General features: G+C 45.1%; 3 protein-coding genes across 5 annotated transcripts; 1 reads left to right on the forward strand and 2 right to left on the reverse strand.

The window, feature by feature from the left end:
• The first annotated feature begins 621 nt into the window (after window positions 1-621).
• On the forward strand, window positions 622-3,428 carry tmem88a (transmembrane protein 88 a). Of its 2 annotated transcripts, none has more exons than XM_057055014.1 (3): window positions 622-1,033; window positions 1,905-2,221; window positions 2,471-3,428. In XM_057055014.1, the coding sequence occupies exons 2-3, from the start codon at window positions 1,919-1,921 to the stop codon at window positions 2,756-2,758; spliced, it is 591 nt and encodes a 196-aa protein (XP_056910994.1). In that variant the 5' UTR covers window positions 622-1,033; window positions 1,905-1,918; the 3' UTR covers window positions 2,759-3,428. The 2 variants fall into 2 exon arrangements, with proteins under 2 accessions (XP_056910994.1, XP_056910993.1); XM_057055013.1 differs by having other exon boundaries at window positions 624-1,033; window positions 1,902-2,221.
• Window positions 3,429-4,403: 975 nt separating this feature from the next.
• Window positions 4,404-8,710, reverse strand: LOC130537146 (procollagen C-endopeptidase enhancer 1-like). Of its 2 annotated transcripts, XM_057053672.1 has the most exons (9): window positions 8,552-8,710; window positions 7,241-7,349; window positions 6,889-7,147; window positions 6,393-6,517; window positions 6,161-6,297; window positions 5,583-5,954; window positions 4,805-5,528; window positions 4,643-4,726; window positions 4,404-4,574 (listed from the first exon to the last, which is right to left on the reverse strand). In XM_057053672.1, exons 1-9 carry the CDS (start codon window positions 8,635-8,637, stop codon window positions 4,572-4,574), a joined length of 1,899 nt encoding a protein of 632 aa, XP_056909652.1. In that variant the 5' UTR covers window positions 8,638-8,710; the 3' UTR covers window positions 4,404-4,571. The 2 variants fall into 2 exon arrangements, with proteins under 2 accessions (XP_056909652.1, XP_056909651.1); XM_057053671.1 differs by having other exon boundaries at window positions 4,805-5,954.
• Window positions 8,711-11,482: 2,772 nt separating this feature from the next.
• On the reverse strand, window positions 11,483-19,224 carry vamp2 (vesicle-associated membrane protein 2). Its single transcript, XM_057053678.1, has 5 exons — window positions 18,864-19,224; window positions 16,131-16,233; window positions 15,848-16,006; window positions 15,674-15,725; window positions 11,483-15,582 (listed from the first exon to the last, which is right to left on the reverse strand). Coding segments are annotated over exons 1-5 (333 nt in total). The 5' UTR covers window positions 18,866-19,224; the 3' UTR covers window positions 11,483-15,565.

Genomic DNA, 19,224 nt, shown 5'->3' on the forward strand with positions numbered 1-19,224 from the left:
ACAGAAGTCTTCATTTGGACCTCATCGCTCATCCTCTGTCAGCCATGTAAATACTGTCCTAAACCCAAGTGCTTCCTACAAATATACAGGCATTAATGGCAATAGATCAATAATTATTTCCTGGCAGGTCGATATAAAATACCTCTACTGCCACCTATGAAAAATGTCTGCGCTGCATATGTATTGCAGCTCATTCTGACACGTTTGGCAGCAGTTTAATTCACATTACAAGGGACCATGTGTCCTAGCCTGAGTAGAGCCGAATCCCACAATATAGGCCACGCCCAATTCTATACCTTTTGCATGCAATGCAAACAAGACTAACAGGATTTTATACAGTTTTTTTAAATGCTTATAGGCGTTTTTTTCAAAGTTGAACATCAATAAAGATCATTGAGTTATTGAAGACTTTAAAAAGTCAAAACAGAAAGTCCTCAGAGAGGGGATAAAGTGTGTGTGTGTGTGTGTGTGTGTGTGTGTGTGTGTGCGCGTGCGCGTGTGTGTGTGTATGTGTGTGTGGATTGGGCAGTGTACCCTGACTCCTTTAATCTATCCAAATAAACACACGTTCTCCCTCCCCCTTCCCAGCTTCCAGGGGTTATCACACAAATCCCCCACTGCTCCCCTGCCCAGAACCTTTAACACAGCCCAGCCGGCCGCTTTCTCTGCATTTACAACCAGAGGCGACACAGGATACACACTCACACACACGCGCAATCACATCGCAGGCTGGGTACGGCCTGAGGAAACAGCATGTCAGGGAAGGAAGCTCTGAAGCCAGTGAGAACACAACGCTAGGGCGCTGAGCTCCAACAGGGGTCTGGAAGAGACGTGCCCAACAGGTCGTGATATTTTTGGAGATTACAAGAGCCCAAAGGGGGATCTTTGACACCAAATAGAAGCTGTAGATTCTACACTTGGTGGCTGGAGACCGGGATTTCCAAACAGGCATCAGAGGGGAAATTCTTCAGATTCTCTGAGAGTTCACCGCGCTTCAGGTCCATCAACAACCTACAGTCGGGACCAGCACAGAGTGAGTACAAGAGCTCATTTCAGGTTTTCAAGTTCTATGGAAAAGCATAAAAATTGTTCTAGTGGATAAAATCGGGTACAGAAATCACAAAAAATGCAGTCAAGATCCTGGGCACTGGATTTTTCTGAGTCTGATCCATCAATAAACAGGAAGGCTGCAGTGATGACATCAGCATGGAGGGAAGTGTGTGAGCTGCTGCACCCACACACACACACACACACACACACAATAGAAAAACATTATACAGTCATACACAAACAGAGAAATTGAGCATTTGTTCATATTCTGCTAAGTGCCCTCATGAGTGAGAAACATTTTCTGCCCATAAGGTTTCAATTAAACTTTTTTTTGGTTTTATTTAAATAAAGTCTTCAGTGGAAAACAGTAGCCGCTAACTCGCTTTGGAGGGAAACGTCATTTCATTTGTCATGTGGAAACGGTGGCAAGTTGGCATCACATGAATGATTAGCTGTGCCCACCTCATTGTTCAGCGCGGTGGCTGTCCAGGATTTCAGAGGCGGGGGTCAGCGGAGCCCATTTCCTCACACTTAAGGCCCCTGACGGCTTTCGCCACATGATTTCAGCCACTGATTGCTCCATGGATTAATGTTTGCATTGGCGGGACGAAGAAATTCGAGGATGGGTGCAAACAATTCCCAACAAAAGTGGTCAATATTCCCAGTGTTTGCCTGTTATTGCGGATTTTTGATTTTATCTAAAATGCTGTTGGGTCTTTTCCGTTATTGCCAGTGGTAGTTACCTAAAATACGTCACAGTAGCTGTGTAATTACAAGATAATTACTTAATAATTAACACCGAAATGAAGCGCATCAGGTGACTGTACTGGAGCACCTTTTCTTTTCTGCAGCAGGTACCACAGGAACGATGAGCCTGTCACGGAACGGGACCCTGGAGAAGACAGTGTCTCTCCCTTCTGAGCGGGGGACCCCGTCCAGGGCGGGGTCAGGGGTCGTGGTGCCACCCCCATACTCCCCAGGTGGGAGCGAAGCCGCTGACCCTCCCCTGGAGTTAAGGGGCTCTCTGGACTGCTGGGCATGCTCTGTGCTGGTAACAGCGCAGAACATGATCATCGCCCTGATCAACGCCGGCCTGGCCGGCATCGTGTTCGGCACCATCCTCACCCCGGCACTCATCATGATCATATTTGGCTTCCTCTGCCACTCCACGGTACAGACCCCCCCTCCCCCGCGTATCCTTAAATTAAACTCAGATCCGATGTCCAATCACGGGAGTAAAAGGTGGTCTGTCAGTCAAAGAGAAAATATGCGACCACCATATTTTTCCAGAGATCTGATACTGTTTGCCAAGGATTTAAGGATCTTCCTGGGGCTTGATTTAAATGTTTGCAGCTGTGGCTAAGCTGCTCTTGTTTCCTTGCGCCTTGACCCACGTCCTCCTCCTTGTCCTGCTCTCCAGGTTCAGCCACACGGGACATCCCTGTACTGCTCTGACCTGCTGGATGACACCAGCTGCGTGGCTCTGCTCGTGGTGGGCTTCCTGCTGCTCACCCCTCTCCTGGTCTTGGCACTCGCTGCGTACTGTCGCCTGGCCCGACACCTCCAGCTGGGCATGTGCTTCATTCCCTACAGCCGCGCCGTCTATAAGAACCTGCCCGCTAAGCGTCGCAAGGGCTCTGGGGCGGGAGGATGCTGCGGCAAGGAAGGTGCCTCGGAGAGACAGGGGAAGGGGAGTGTGTGGGTTTGAGAAGAGTTTCTGTAAGTCTGGTTATTTCAAACTTCAGCTATCTTGCTTTGTCGTAATCATTATCTTGTTTTTGCCAGTCAATTCTGCTTTTTTCATATGCATTTTATATAAAGTGAGAGTGGATTTCAATCTGTTTTTATAATAACGTGTCAGCTCATGTGAATTTTGCATTTCATAGACTAAAACAATTTAATTTAGTACTATGTTTACAAATGTAGAGGCTAAATGGCTCAAAGATTTGTGAAATATCACGTCTGTAAGCTATATTTATGTTAGTGTCAGTGTTTTTTTTCCTGCACATACATCTATTTTTGTATCCACGTGCTGTAAATGCTGACTAATAACATATACAGAAAGCATTCATTGAGTATTGAGTATTACTGATTCCAAGTAATAATTTATTACAGTTTATAAAATAATGATTCAATCCTATAGCTTTTATTCATTGACGCTCATCAGACTCACCATTTTTCACTAATATCTCTCAGTTTCCAATCAACTATTTTTAAGCATTTTAATCGTGTAAAATGTGTCATTTCGTTGCGGTTATTCTCAGCATTTATTGCCCTCTACCGGTGGCTACTCTGAATTGCATGCTTTTTGAAAAAAAAAAAAAACCCATTTATTAATGAAACTGAAAAACGAGGCAATAAAAAAAATCAAATATCAATGAGATCCTGCCTAATTATAACTACAAATCGTCTGCTTTGCGGGTAATATCTCTTGGTCAGCCATTATTATTTCGGCTTTCAAACACGTGACATTGAGGTGGGTGTGTGTGTGTGCGTGTGTGTATGTGTGTGTGTATATATATATGTGTGTGTGTGTGTAAATATAATAATTATATTTTTAATCCTTCAATAATTTCAGAAATGCAGGCCTTTCAATTAATATACTGACACAAAACCAGGAGGAAAGGAGGAAAATGTCAGTTTCATGATTAAGATTAATTATTTCAATGTCTTTTAATATAAATGCGCCATTTCAATGCTGAATATTTTTATGAAAATAATGATGTCTAATCAATTCAGTTGCAGTTTATCAGTATTTGAAAGAAGCTCAACTAATATTCAAGCTAGAGCTATAAAAGAGAAACAAGGACTGATTTTATATTTTATTGAAACTGAAGTAGTTGTAGCAATTGAAGTCCAAAACAAGACTTCTTACAATCAAGATCCACTAGGTGGCATTAGTGAACTCAGAAATCACACAGCTTGGAAAAGATATAAAAACTTTATTTATCGATAAATTACAAACATTAGGGTTGGCATGTTTGAATAAATCTGTGTGCCTTTACAAATAGTGACTAAAATCTCAAAAGTTATGCTTGAGAGCATTTGTATAGGTTTGCATTTCACATTGTAATGTGTGGATTTGCGTGTTTTAATATGCAGTCTGAATCTCCGAAACCTGGAAGGTCACAAGGCTAACAGGGCTGGTTGTTGATGTTCATTAATAGTCTGTGATGTGGGGCTTTGTAAGGGGCTGTGAATGAACCAGGTTCCAGGGTTCCACGCCCATCTTCGTCCACCTGACCCATGATGATGTAGTTGCCTCCTAACGGGAAGCAAAGAAAGACATTGATTGTGTATTCCGGGGCACAACCATGCCAACCATCAATGTGTGTGTTTTGTGATCGGCGTACCTCGTCGAAGCAACGGGCACTTCCTGCACTGTGACACCAGCTTCACCGACATGGTCTCTCCCACTTGTGTGATGGTCAGTCGGCCTGCCTTGTAGGTCTTGATGATTGATACGCTGACGAGAAGAGTGCCTCTTGGCCCGTTGGTCAGAGAGGTCACCGTTCCTGTGATCACTGGGAAAAGAGGCGCTCCCTCAGCCATATTGTCCGACTGTAGCCAACATGGAAGGCAGGAAACTTACCAAATTCACTGGCACAAAAACCGCTCTTGATGGTTCCCTGTCGTTTACAGTCTTTGGTGCAGAGAGGATTTTGAGGGACTGGAGCTAGAGGTGTAAATACAAATCAGACAAAGGGACGGGAATAGAAGGCGAAGCGGGATTCCGGAGCACGGTTTAACTCACCAGGCCTCTTTCCATTTGGCCCAGGGACAGAACCCCCCCTCTCCTGGTCTGTGGTGCTGACCCTCTGATCTTGATCTGTGGTGGTGTCCTTCTTGTCCTGCTCTGTAGTTCCCACCCCCCTCTCCTGGTCTGTGGTGGTGTCCTTCTTATCCTGCTCTGTTGTTCCCACCCCCCTCTCCTGGTCTGTAGTGGTGTCCTTCTTGTCCTGCTCTGTAGTTCCCACCCCCCTCTCCTGGTCTGTGGTGGTTTCCTTCTTGTCCTGCTCTGTAGTTCCCACCCCCCTCTCCTGGTCTGTGGTGGTGTCCTTCTTGTCCTGCTCTGTAGTTCCCACCCCCCTCTCCTGGTCTGTGGTGGTGTCCTTCTTGTCCTGCTCTGTAGTTCCCACCCCCATCTCCTGGTCTGTGGTGGTGTCCTTCTTGTCTGCTCTGTAGTTCCCACCCCCCTCTCCTGGTCTGTGGTGGTGTCCTTCTTGTCTTGCTCTGTAGTTCCCACCCCCATCTCCTGGTCTGTGGTGGTTTCCTTCTTGTCCTGCTCTGTGGTTTCTACCACTCTCTCCTGGTCTGTGGCGCTGACCTTCTTGTCCTGGTCTGTTGTTATGACGCCCCTGTCTGTGTTTGTGGTACTGACCCTCCTATCGTGACCAGTGGCACCATTTCTCCTATTCTGGCTCCCTGTAGGGACCCTCCTGTCCTGTCCTGTGGTACTGACCCTCCGGTCCTGTCCCGTGGCACTGACCCTCCGGTCCTGTCCCGTGGCACTGACCCTCCTGTCCTGACCTGTGGTACTGACCCTCCTGTCCTGACCCGTGGTACTGACTCGCCTGCCTTGGCCTGCGCCAGTGACCCTCCTATCCTGGCCTGGGGTACTGACCCTCCTGTCCTGACCTGTGCCACTGACCCTCCTGTCTTGGCCTGTGGTAATGACCCTCCTTCCCTGGCCAGAGTTACCAGAGTTACCAGGACGGCGTACAGGCTCAGAAGGTCTGACGTCAGGTTTTGGAGGAACAGGCCTCGAGCCAGCTCCTCTATCACTCGTCGGAACCTCGGTACCATGAGGGAAGCTGGTGTAGTAAGCAAGGAAGCCGTCAGATGTCAAACTGAGGTCAGACACAAACTGCACCAGCATGACGTTGCCACTGGATGTGATGGGCCTGGACAGGACAGGGAGAAGAGGACAACATTAAACAGCAGTTGATTTGAAATGGAGGTAGCTGTAGTTCACATGTGTCAAACTCAGTCCTCGAGGGCCACGATCCTGCCGGTTTTCTGTCCTACCAGGATGAAAATGCATTCAGTGGGTTAGAAAACCCGGCAGGATCGTGGCCCTCGAGTTTGACATGCCTGCTTGATCACTTACTCTGGGGCCTGATCACCGCAGTATTTCCCAATCAGATGTGAATCATCCTTCTCGCCCCCATTAAAGAATGCCACGTAGTCATACCGGCAGTATATGTCAGCCTCTAAGAGGAACTTGTCGAACTTCACCTGGATGACCTGAATGACAACATTTTCAGAATGAACACCTCTGGGTTCATCGGTTGAGAGTATGGCCAAAAGCTCTTGCATGCTGTGGAGAGCATGTCACTAACCATGCCAGGCTCCATGGTAATCAGCCAGGAGCAACTAGTTCCTGGGGGGTATTTATTTTCAGGCCAGTTGGGAGTCTTGAGCTCACCCTGGGACTTTGTTATCTTCCCCCCGCAGAACTGCTGATCTGAAACAAATCACACACGCATTAAGGACAATAAACACAGGAAGCAAACATGCTTTCTTTTGAGTTAAGAATGTTTTTTTCTGTTTATCTGCACGCTAGATCAGAGTCAAAGCACAGCGTTGCTGCATCAAAGACAAACTCATTTAGAGTAACAGTTTCTCTTCAGGTCTGATGAGACTCATAAGAACAAAATGCTGCAGCTAAAATCAGCTAAAGTATCGTGTGGCAGACAGCTTAATTAAATATTACCCATAATGCATTGCGGCCGCCATTTGGCTATTGACTAGCAAGGCATTTTGATGGAAAATATTCCTTGAAATGGCACAATTCTGGACATCAAAAGTTCAAAACAACAAATATGGGCGCCCTACCATCAGCGTATGGTTTGACTGCACTGAAATAGGCCAGAAATCCTCGACTGTGCGTCTCTTCGTCAGTCACCATCTCCAGCATCATGGTGTTTGTGGTTGAAATGAGAGTGCCGGGGCGGAAGGTTCCACAAAATCGACCCAGTTTTTGCACCAAGTTGGAAAGTCCGTTGTAGACGTCGAGATAGTCGTAGCGACACTGCGAGTCGGCCTCCAAGTTAAAAATGCGGAAAGAGAGCTTGACCACATTTCCCTCTGGGACCTGGACAGTAAACAGATCATGTATGAGTCAGGCAGTTAAGACGGAGAGAGGAAGGAGTCAACGTTTAGAACTGCGCTGGGGTCAGTGACTCACGGTGATACGCCAGGTACATTTGCTGTTGGGTTTGTAGGAGTTGGGGAAGCCCTCGCTGCCGACAAAGCCCGACTCTTTGACCAGGTCTCCTCCGCAGTGGAACACAGGCCTGAGATCATGGACACAGAAACACTGGTGAGAACATCAACTAGAACATCGCAGACCAGACAGCACATTTGAATAAAGACACAGACCAGTATGGTTCAAAAACAAATAATATTGTCTTCATATATACCCATATTTACACATGTCTGGTATAAAACACATGTTAAAGCACGTTTCTCTTTAAAATATTGAGTCCAACACTGCTGAAGGAACATCATTGAAAGTGACTCACTGAATAATAATCTAACTCAGCAGCTATCCAAGGCGGACTAACACACGAGAGTTGGCAGGCTTGTACAGAAAAACAGTAGATAGCTGAAATGGGAAATTCATGTAGGGCCACAATCACAACGAAATGAAGTTGCCTGTTCATGCGAGAAGCAGATAAACACTTTGAAATGATGCATTTTATGCTGTAATAATATTAAAATGGACGTAATATGCACCAGGGATTTTATTTTAAGTCAGAAGGAGCAAGTCTGAACCATTTACAGTTACTGGAAAAATAGTTGTGGTCAGAGTTTAGTCTACACAGGCCACGGTGAGAGTGCTATTTGTCCAATATTTGTGTGAAAACAACAGATGATCACATTTCTGTCTGTCTACCTGGGCTCCAGCGTCTTTAGAAGCAGTATTTTCATTTCAGAATTAGCTGAGCGGCACATTTTGTGGTCTACAGATCAAACCTCAGTGGGTCACATGAAAGTAATTATTTTGAAGCCTTCCAAATATCCAAACAACAGAGCTAGCAGGATGTCAACGCTCTGCGGGTTTCTGCCAGCAGGGTCATGAGATCCACTTGTGTGTCTTCAGAAGCCAAGAAGAATTTCCATGCATTTCTTTTTTGGTTCGTTTTGGGGGTTTTTTCCTGCATTTTACAGATGATTAGTGTGTTGTGGAGTTCTGAGGTTTGGAATCAGATTTCTGTACAAATGGATTCAAAAAAGAAAAACATTTGTCATGTGATCTAAAAGTGCAATCCTGTGTAGAAGCAATGGAAAAAACCTTTCCCTCCAAACTATGAGCTCAAGCAGCAGAATCCCAACAGAGCCAAAATAGCCAGAACCAGAGCCAAGTCGCTCAGACTGGACCCCCCAGGACAAACCAAACTCATAAACGTCTGACTGAGCCACCAGGCAAAACCCTGCAGGACAAAACAAACAAACCCTATCGGGGAAGTTTTAGAAGCGACCATGTCGTCCTCACCGGCTGTTGGTGCTCTGTTGAGCTCTCGTCCATCCTAAACTCAAAGACAGGAACAGGAACAGCCCCCAGAAGATGTAGCCCCCCATCCTGAAGCAGCGTGCCCTCGACGTGAAGCAGACGTGCAGAAAAGAGAGCGCTCCAGGAGGTGAGAGGTGTATGTTGAGGGGGAGGCTGCTAGCTGGAGAGGGGCGGAGACAGTGACTGAGTGGGAAAGAATCAGGGGAGGTGGGGGAGACATACAGGGATGCTAAAAGGACCAAAGCCACAACAAGGGCCATGAGGGGTGGGGGGTGTGGGGGGGTGTAATTAGGGACAGATGTTTCTACCTAACAACGCCAGCTTCAAACTAAGAGAGCGGACATGTTGGAAGGACTCCTGTCAGGTCAGTATCCAATCACTACACGTGTTTGGTCGTGGTCGTGGGCTCCGATCTCGTAGTTTAACGGCTGCAAACGTCACTGAGTCCTGGGACACCAGCGCGCAGGTGGGGGCCGCAGCCTGAGGCTCCGTGGCTGCACCGCTCCACCAGTAAGGTCATAAATCTTAACATTCCACAAAGTGTGAGCGCTTTAGTTTATCAGACAGGACTTTTAAGGTCCGAAAGGAGCTCAGATAGGAGCTTTGGCAAGAGCTTTATCAATGTTTCATACAAACTCTCCAGGTTGACTTTTACAGTTTTAGGAGGGAAAAGAAAGTTTAAAAAAAACAGTGGTATTAAGTAATTATGTTACCGTCTTTCCATGAGCCCCGGGGGCTCCTTTGGCCGAACATATTTGAGCAGAGAGCATCTATCGCTCCAGCTACACTCCAGAGGGGGCTGTTTTCGTTCTTAGTGTTGTCAAATGAGCCAAATGTGTGGTTTGAGGCCTCTGATGGGGACCCAGAATGTATAAAATAAATTCTTTTTACAGACCGAAGAGCTATAACCCCCTTAATAAATACTGACATGAGCACAGTCGAAAATGAGGACGGCTGTAAAAGCACGAAGAAAGTGTCTCCGGTTACATGTGGAACACGACGCCGGCTGACATCCCTGCGCTCCACAACCTCGTCACCACAGTGGTGATCACAGTGGCTCACTGGAATGAGCGTTCCCAGGTCCTACTGCACTGTTTGTTTTAAGTCAAAGTCTTGATAACAGGCAGCAGGAGCAGGAATGCAGCGACGTGCCTGCTGGGGGGGGGGGCAGCCAGCGTCTTGATGTGCAGCCACAGCCGTTATGTGTGGGAGTCACAATGACCTTTACTCTTAGCAGGAATCCAAGCCAAGGGTGTAAGTTTCTGCAATAACTTTTGCACAGGCGAGTGCAGTGGGGGAGTAGTGCATCCACAGCTGGGGGTGAGCAAGAGGAGAAGATGGGGAAATCAGAAAAATGGAAAATGAACCCTAAATGATCTGACATCTTTGTTAAACTAAACTGTCGAATCTGTTATTGAACAGACAGCGGAGCAGAGTTAGCTGATTCCACCCTAAGGAATTCATCTGCAAATGTCCTTACTATTCCTGCCAAGTCAGACACTTCAGCTGTATTAAAGCCGACTCTGTGCTGGGGAGGTGAATGATTGCACATTAAAAAAAACTGCAGCTGTGTGAAACGATTTTAGAGAGACACTGAGCTCAAAGAGCCGTCTGTTCTCTGTAATTGCGGCGCCCATCTGATGTTGTGATTAAGCAGCACAGAAGAGTGGACTGCATTTCATGTGACCTCGGCGAGAAATACAAGCACGGGCCAAGAGTTACAGATTTGACTGGAAATGATGGTATCCTGAACCAGACACCAGAGCGCTGCAGAGTAAGATGAAGCATCTGTCTTCTCTGAGCCATCCAGAAAAAAAGAAAAGAATCTGCTTTCCTGGAATTTTAAGAGAAGTTGTGTGTGTGAACAATATGCTATAGAGGCTCGAAGCAATTAATCTGACATTAAGAATCTCTAAATTCTATTGTGCTGCAGCCCTCTGCCAAACAACTGATTATAATTATATTTGGTTAAAAAAAATTGAATTGATAAACAATCAATAAAAGTTTCAACTGTTAGGATATGAGATCATTTTAAATAATAGAGCTAAAACCTTTAGTGTGTTAGCTTTTAAACTGTTGGTCTATTGGCTCATTTATTCACTGGTCTAATAAGACCTTGAATACCTCAGAGATGAACTGACACAATGTGCTGCACAGGACCGAAGTCTTTCCCAACCTCTTTCTACATGGTATAATAAATTAAGAATGACAGAAAACGCAGTCACATTTTGGAACACAGATGTTATGTAAGAGATTCTCCTGAAAAATTGCTCGGCCTTTAAATGTAAACACTGTACTTTAGACACTCCGCCTACAACCGTGGATCCTGGCAGCCTGTGATATGGCGACATCTAGGGGACAAATTACAGATCGTCACTTGCGCCATCAGTGCTGGATGGTTCCACGACAATTTTAATCCCAATGTGACTTTATTGTTTTGTTTTGTTTTTTAGTTTGTTTTTGTTTTTTTTTTAAATCACAATAGTTGTATACAGTAACATCAATGTGTTGGAACTAGGAGAAGCCCCGTTGGACTGATGGCATTAGCTCAGATTGCCGCCGGTAAATAAATAAATCAACATCCGGTCGCTTTTGAGTTGAATAAAAAATTGTGTGAGTAATAAACGAGGATCAAGTCTAATAAAAGACAATAGAAACAAAATCGTTATTTCCATATTTGATAGGCTTGCTATTTCGCCAGAACCGGAAGCAGCGCCAATATTTTCACCCTAGTATTATTTGTCAATACTTCAAATATATATTTTATGCCTATGCTTATTTGTTCCCTTGTAACTGTTGCATCCATCTCTTCATGCTATTCATAACGTCCCCGCTCTAGGTGCAGACCAGTGTTTTGTGAAACATCTCGACATCTGTGGTGTGTTTGGATAGATAAATCAAGAGAGCTTTGGCTTTGTGTTATATTAAATTTATGTGTATTCATACAGGTCAGATAAGGTCCCAGAATTGCAGTCAAAATTGCATCTGCCCATGATTGTTACACACCCACAAAGCACATGAAGCACGCACAAAAGTACAAGTTGTCAGGTACTGTTTTTCCAATATACATATATTTCATGATGTTCATCAATATAATAAGACATTGATAGATTTACACTACAATTATTTTATGTACTTTAGTTTTTCCATTCAGTCTCCTTTCCCTTACATTTGAGTCAACCTCTCTTCTCCATTACCAAATAACGGCACAAAAAAATCTATCAACCATAAAAGCAAAAGAAAAGAAACTCAGATAAAAGCAGGCACATTGCTCGTGATGCCCCAGTCTCGTCCCTCCTTTAAGACCAGGCCGCCAAGAGCAACATGGGCGTTCCTCACAAAAACCCCTGCCCTGAAGTCAAATCAAAACCTTTCCTAATTAAAAAAAAGAAAAAAAATCAACATATTCAAAGAAAGAGATATTTTGAGGGTACAAACAGCAATCTGATGTAAACTGCAGGATCCCTCTAAGCATTCCGGAAGGTAAAAACAGGTTTCCTTCATGAATGATTCTTTATCTTTACCCACTGCTGCTTCAACACACACACACTTCAGTGACATCTGGAGTTACTCCTAAATTGACGCCAAAACAAAAACCATTTGGTTGAAAAATGAAACACATACTAAGAAGAATATTGTATCTTTATAGCCAACCAGTGAACATTCGGAGACTTCAGGTTCCCTCCAGCCGCTGCATTCGGCCCATTTGGGCGTGTTTCCCACCTCCTGTCATTTAAATGAGTTTTTTACGGGTTGGGACACGGATGGTGGAACACCCCCCAGGTGAGCTGGCTGCAGCGTTTAGTTTGAGGTCGCCGAACGATTCACCGGGTTGATATAAGACAATATTCCTATTCCTATTTTTTTCCCCCCGTCCCACCAGAATGAAGAAACCACAACAGAAAAAGTGCCACGGCGTTAAAACATATGCACACATCTTTCCATTAGGACGACAAAGCAACGCAAAACAATGAAATAAAGAGAGAGCACTTGCTTCGCTTTCACTGTCGCATCGCTCGAGCGCTCGCAACAGCTGGATTTATGATGACGCAGAGGTCCTACCCCAATCGCTGCCTGGTTCATTCCTACAGGAGCCTGTTTTTAAAGAGTCTCAATCGCCCAAATCCCAATTTAATAAAATCATTTTGGTACCTAATTTGCTGAATTGCTACCTTACACCTGAGGATAGAGGACCCCCTACTCCCCAAAAACACCCCCCGTGTTACAACACTGAACAGATGACAGGTTTGCTCGACTGATGTCTGAGAGTTGGAGTTAGTAAATGTGTCTGTTTTAGAGTCTGAGGAGACACAAACCAGGAGAGTTGTGCTATCAGGCATTTGACGAGGTCGTGCATCTTGGACCTGGACACCTATGGAAGCGGGACGTCTGTGGACATTTTGTTACGTCTGAAATTACTCATAATGTATACTGACACACCACATTATATATATATATATATATATATATATATATATTATATATATATATATAATATATATATATATATATAAAATACAAGTAAGCGATTGAAAAACAGGGATAAGTCTGACAATATGTTTCTCTTCGCTTGTTTTTGATGGCAAGTGGCAGCATAAAGGTAGATTATCTGGCCTTTGGTCGCATGTGGATTATTTCTCTTCTCCAGGGGGGGAACTTAGATGGGGAAAGAGGACGAGTTAAGAGCGGGGTCCTTCCTGACGGAACTTTAACCTCTCAGCTTGTGTACTTAAACGGCACGGCCTCACTCTCAGATTTAAGCGGTCTAATCTGTGGGGATAAAGGGAGGATCTTCCTTAGACGGTGCTATTTTAACACACGCATACACACACGGACACACACAGAAGTAAGTTAAGCAAAGTAGGGGGGCAGGTCGGCCTTATCAGCTGGTGGAAAAGTTAACAAAAAGCACGGTTTCTAAGGCTTTGCACACAGATTTTGAACGTTTTCATTAGAAATGCATTGTTGGCAGTGCAGTAAGAGCTGAGTTGCATATCGTTGATCTTGTTTTAACAGGCAGATCTGCACTTAAACCTCTCATTTCATCAGATTCTGCAGATTTTACAGCCTGGAAAATGGTCTAACCTTTTGAGGGTAGAAGGGATTCAAAACCCTAAAATGCCTGGTCGAGTATTCAGGTTCATGTGTGAAAGGCCTTAATTGGACGGAAGGTTGGTGTCAAGCACTCCTGCCAAAACACCATAAAATAACCGAGGAGCCACCAGCAAAATGAAATAACAGAGGCCTCTCCCATGTTGCTTGGCAGTGTATAACGCACAGCGGAATTACAAAAAACGCACCAGACAGAGGTAAAGAGGCAGCAATTACACACGTCCCCTGTACCTGTCTGCTCCACACAAAAATATACTATAATAAAAATAGAATCTATTATATTAAAAAAAAGGAAAAACACGAGGCCTTAGCTACAGGGACAAACACTGACAGAGCCACCGCGCTGCACTCATAAAGAGCGTTTCTGGAGTTTGAATTCTCAAAACTAGCTTCTAAGACCATAAAACCCCAATCCTGGGTTTCCCCTCAGTAGCCCCTGACCTGTTCCTGGGATTGTAAAATAAGGCTGAGTTGGAAATGTGCTCTTCATGGGGCGTTGCTGCATGAGGATCTCTTTTATAGCCAGGCTGTCGACCAGCCGGCGGCGCCATCAAAAACAAGCTTGTTTGTGCATTCTAAACACATTTTCTGCACTCGGCCGCAGCCTGCGAGGATGCCTTTGATCGTTAACATAACTAACAGAAATGACTCAAGGCTGAGGTTCTTCTGTGTCCAACATACCTACAAATAACTTATAGCAAATTTATTTTACACATTGTTTTCACCTGCTGTTAGAATTGAAGCTCATATCCACAATTTGACATCTATACTGTAAGTGTAGCATTAGCATAAAGAAAGATATTGAAAGATTAGATTAGGCCTAATTCATCTAAATCCAATCCTTACAGTCATTATTTGTTACAAGATTTGTTATCTGACCAACACAGAATTTTCCTTTAAAGATGCTTACAGTTAAATGTGCTACAATAAGTCCAATCGATCTAGACTGTAATGAAGGAATGTTTTCGAAATAAGACACTATTTCAAATAAAAAAGAGAAAAAAAATTAAACATCTACAGACATTGGTCCAACTGTACTATGGCAGTTTCAAAATGATCAGGTACAATTGAGTTGTTCTAGCATGCTTGGGCGGGGGGGGAGGGGGGGGCAGCTTTAGACAATTACAGATAAAATGACACTCACAAAAGGGATCGCAAATGATGCTTATTAGGGATTCGCTTCACAAATCATGCATTATTCATATGTCTTTCAGCGAGCAGAACCTGTAAGAAAGCTAACAAAGAAGCCTCAGGTTGAAGCTTTTTTGATTGATCCTTTTTTTAAGTGTTAGATGTAGGTCTCACATTGTTTCTCAGCATCTGGATGCACTGTGGGCACCGAAAAGAGAGTGAGCGGAGGGCAGACAGGTGACAACATGCAACACACAGAATTGATCTCGATTACTAGGCAGTTTGTAACGCTGAAGCATACGTCAAATGAATACAAAACTCAAGAGATACAAAATGCACACACGCACACACACCTACAAAACAGTATATATCAGAATAAAACTCTACAAAGAACTATATATATCAGTTATGTAACAATTATCGCCAATGGTAGTTTCCTTTTCTGTTGTTGCATCATCACAAGTGTTTGGTTCTCAGTATGGCAGGTTAGAAAAGCCAAGAGTACCCAGAAAGAAGCCAGGGCCGCACACTCACAGGACAAATATAGACGGGGGCCCGGGGGCGAGGTGGTGGAAGTGGGAGAGCAATGGGGCCCTGAAGGGTTTAGGGGTGTTGAATCAAGGCTAATCTGGAAGATACATAAATATAATTCATTATGTTCTCGCGGTTAATTTGGGAATCAATTGGATTTTTTTTTGTTTCTCTCTAAGTAGCGAGGAAGTTGAGATCAGACTGGGGTAGGAGCGACTCTTCTTAGGTGCTGAAGTACACTGTGGAGAGAAAGGAAGCCAAGATTAGGGACGAGGACACGTTATCTTAGTGTTCAGAGGTGAAGGAATCGAGGATTGTGGACACTCTTACCAATAATGACGATGAGGACGATGACACATATCACACCCAGGATGATCATCATCTGTTGGGACCAGAGAAGATCATTAGAGATGATCTTTAAAGAACTGCTGCACACACTCGGATGGTGCGAAGGAAATATTGTTCTTAAGCCACCGATTATCTGATAAGTCAGCGTGACTTCACCTTGGCGTTCTTCCACCAGTATTTATTCTTCAGTTTTGCAGCGCTCGTCTCAAACTGCGAGGCTCCGGCCTGCAGGGCATCGGCCCTGTCATCCAGTTCTGACAGCTTCTGATCGCGCTCCAGAACCTTATCAACGTTTACGCGCATGATGTCCACCACCTGTGGAGGAGAGATGAGCCACAGTCAGGTCGCAGGGCAGAATGTGTGTGTCTCTGAGGGCCCGGCTTTAAAGAAAAGCTTTACAGAGGAATATATTTTGGGCTTAAATGTGCGAGTTACTCACCTCATCCACCTGCGCCTGAGTCTGCTGCAGGCGACGGTTGCTGGTGAGGTTTGGAGGTTGCTGGGGGGCTCCACCCTCTGGGGCTCCAGTGGCAGGGGCAGACCTAGGAAGAGGGAAAGATCTCTGAATGAAGACCCTCATCAAAAACACTGCCGGCACACCACTGAACCCCACCTGTAGACTTACATTAGTACCAAATGTGCAGGAGCATTGTTACCCAGACCTGTGAACCACATCGGCTAAGCATCTGTTAGCTCGCGATCGACATCTTCCAACCCTTTTTAAGGACTCAAAGAGCGTAAACGCTAACGAACATTAAACATTTTCATTCTGGCGTCTCTTAATATTTCTAAGAATACTCCACTCTATCTACAGTTGCAGAAATCCCAGGTCTTTACCTCCCTTAAAAAAGAGAACACACTTCTGTCAGAGGTTAACTTCCTGTTGTTACCCTCATGTTGTGTCGCGACCTGCTGTGCACCAATGCGACCCCTGACCCCTCAGCCGACGCTGCACGAAAACAAGCGTCTTTGTGTAAAAATGGTCGACATGTGTGTACCTGAGCTATCTGTCATCCAGAAATCTTAAATGCACAGAAGTGATTTAGAATATATATACAGTATATATATATATATATACTGTATATATATATATATATATATATACAGTATATACAAAATAAGGCTTTGTCACATTTTCTTTACTAAATAAATAATTTCACATCATTTCCTAGCACTAACTGTACATGTATAAGCTATAATAAGGCTGACAGTTTTGTCTGATGAATATTACTTTAGTCAGTGCATAATTAAGCTATCACAGTAACAGTATTAGACAAAACTCTGTATAAAGGTCACCTTTCCATGCTCACACATGACTAATCCTCAACAACAACAAATCCTTCAGAATAGTTGGCCCGACAGTGAGCTAAGGCAAGCTAGCAGTAACAGATACAGGATGAATAATTAAAACCACTGACTTATTATTGTGGATGAGTTAATGTTTCTTTTATTTGGCAGCGGTGCGTAGAGCGTAATGGCTGCCGCTGTTTTTTCCTATTATCACCTCTGAACTGGCAGAGCGGGCTTGCTACAACAGTGGAAACGTTTCTCTCCAGCTTCTGACAACGCCGTATGAACATCACTCATCCCATGCTCAACCAGGAGGCAAACTGGTTCAGACTGGTGCTCAGGTTTCACTTGGATTAAAGACAGATTCAGTGAGTCTGATGTTTTCATGCTCGGGATTTCTCTATTTCTTGAGTGGGTTGAGTCAATGTGCCTGTACAATGTGTGTACATGCATGTGCCCTTCTACTAGGTTTTGCATATATATTTATTTATAAATCACGATATTATATACTGTCATAGTGAATAACGTATCTATTACAAGGGAGCAACCAAAGCATTCTGACGTCATCGACCTCATTAACCAATAAGGTAACACGTTTATCATGTCATCACATGGACAGACAGACAGGCAGACAGGCAGACAGGCAGGCAGGCAGACAGACAGACAGACAGACAGACAGACAGACAGACAGACAGACGTTGAGAGTTCCACTGCCATGAAAGCAGCATCGCGTCAGTGGAGACCGACATTTCAGCACTGGACAGCTCCCACCTCAGACACTGTGATATCCCAGCCTGCCGCTCCATTCTGTTTGATGGTCCTGGACCGGGACCTGAACGCAACACACTCCTTTTTTCATTGCCCACACTCCAGCTCTCCGTCATGTCGCGTAACACATCACGACGAGCACGGAGGCCTGAAAACACGCCGAAAGCCCCCCGCGCACCGCGGGTGGGGAGGATTCTGGGTGATGGCGGGGTTGGGTGAACAATTAGAACCGTTTTAGTGGCGCAGAGGTGGCGTTTAATGACATGAATTTGTCTGACACCGGGTTGGGGGGAGGGAGGGAGGTCGTATTTGTTTCTAAAAGACAAATGAGCGGAGTCATAAATGGGATGCATTCAGTCGGTTTATCGAGCTGTCCGCCCTCGCACGACAACCGACGACATCCAGCGGGAGCCAAGGCTACCCCCACCCCCCCGGAGGTTGCACATATCACGTATACTAGGCCTAAGCCTGCTTCACCGCCAATAACATCATCACCCGTAAGAAGGTCCGCCGAGTATTTGTCCAATTCTCATCGAGGCCGGGAAGCTTCGGCCTGATATCTCCGTTGGTTCTGGGAGAACCGTCAGATTCGGTTCGGCAGCACGAAAACTAACAAGGCGTGAAAATGTTCCGAGTGGGTGCGTTGAAGGGCTTCATCGTGCAGGATTTTTCAGCGTCGTTTTAGATTAGCCTCTGGGAAAGAGCACACATGGCGTCCTTTTCAATGCAAACCAGTCCAAACTGGAATAAAGGCGTGCGTGTTGCCTTTTAGAGGGAAAGAAAGCGGAACAATAAATGGGAAAAACCGCCATCAACGCACCACTCATTACCGCACCAATGCCACTAAACGGCTAATTGCGTTTTAATAATAAGTCAATCTAATAGCGCCGTTTTCCTCAAGGTTAGGCCGACTATATCCACCTTTTAGGGCCGCCAGTGTATTAAAACGTCACAGGCCGTCAAATGTCTCGATTAAATGCGCGGTGACAGTGAAATAACCTTAGCACTGGGTGTCAATTCGCACCATGAACCCCGCACAACCTGCCGGCGTCACGACTGGTTCCAAACCAGTCTGCCAGTAATATTCACCAAGAACGGCTTTAAATATACTCACATTTTGCTGGCTGTGCTGCGAGACTGTGGTGCTGAAAGCCGGACAGGCGGTGTTAGCGTGCGCTAAGAGGCTGGCAGATGGATGTGGATTGCCTGACTGCGCTCCTCTCTACCCTCTGGCACCCTTTCCTGCCGTTTTTTTTATTTTTTTTGCGTTTCTCTTCCCGCACAAGAGGAGCTCCGGCTTCTGTCTGCCGCTACGACGCGTCTCCGATTCTGAAAACCCCCTTTTTTCTTTTGTTTTACCCCTGGTTGTGTGCGGCACCTGCGGGCTGTGGTCCCCCGAGCCTGGCGCTGTCCGAGCGGTAATGACGGTGTAATAACCAGCAGGCTGGATTAGCCCCGCAAAGATGGCTGTGTGA

This window comes from Takifugu flavidus, chromosome 14, assembly GCF_003711565.1.
Source record: "Takifugu flavidus isolate HTHZ2018 chromosome 14, ASM371156v2, whole genome shotgun sequence".
In the NCBI taxonomy this organism is placed as follows: domain Eukaryota; kingdom Metazoa; phylum Chordata; class Actinopteri; order Tetraodontiformes; family Tetraodontidae; genus Takifugu; species Takifugu flavidus.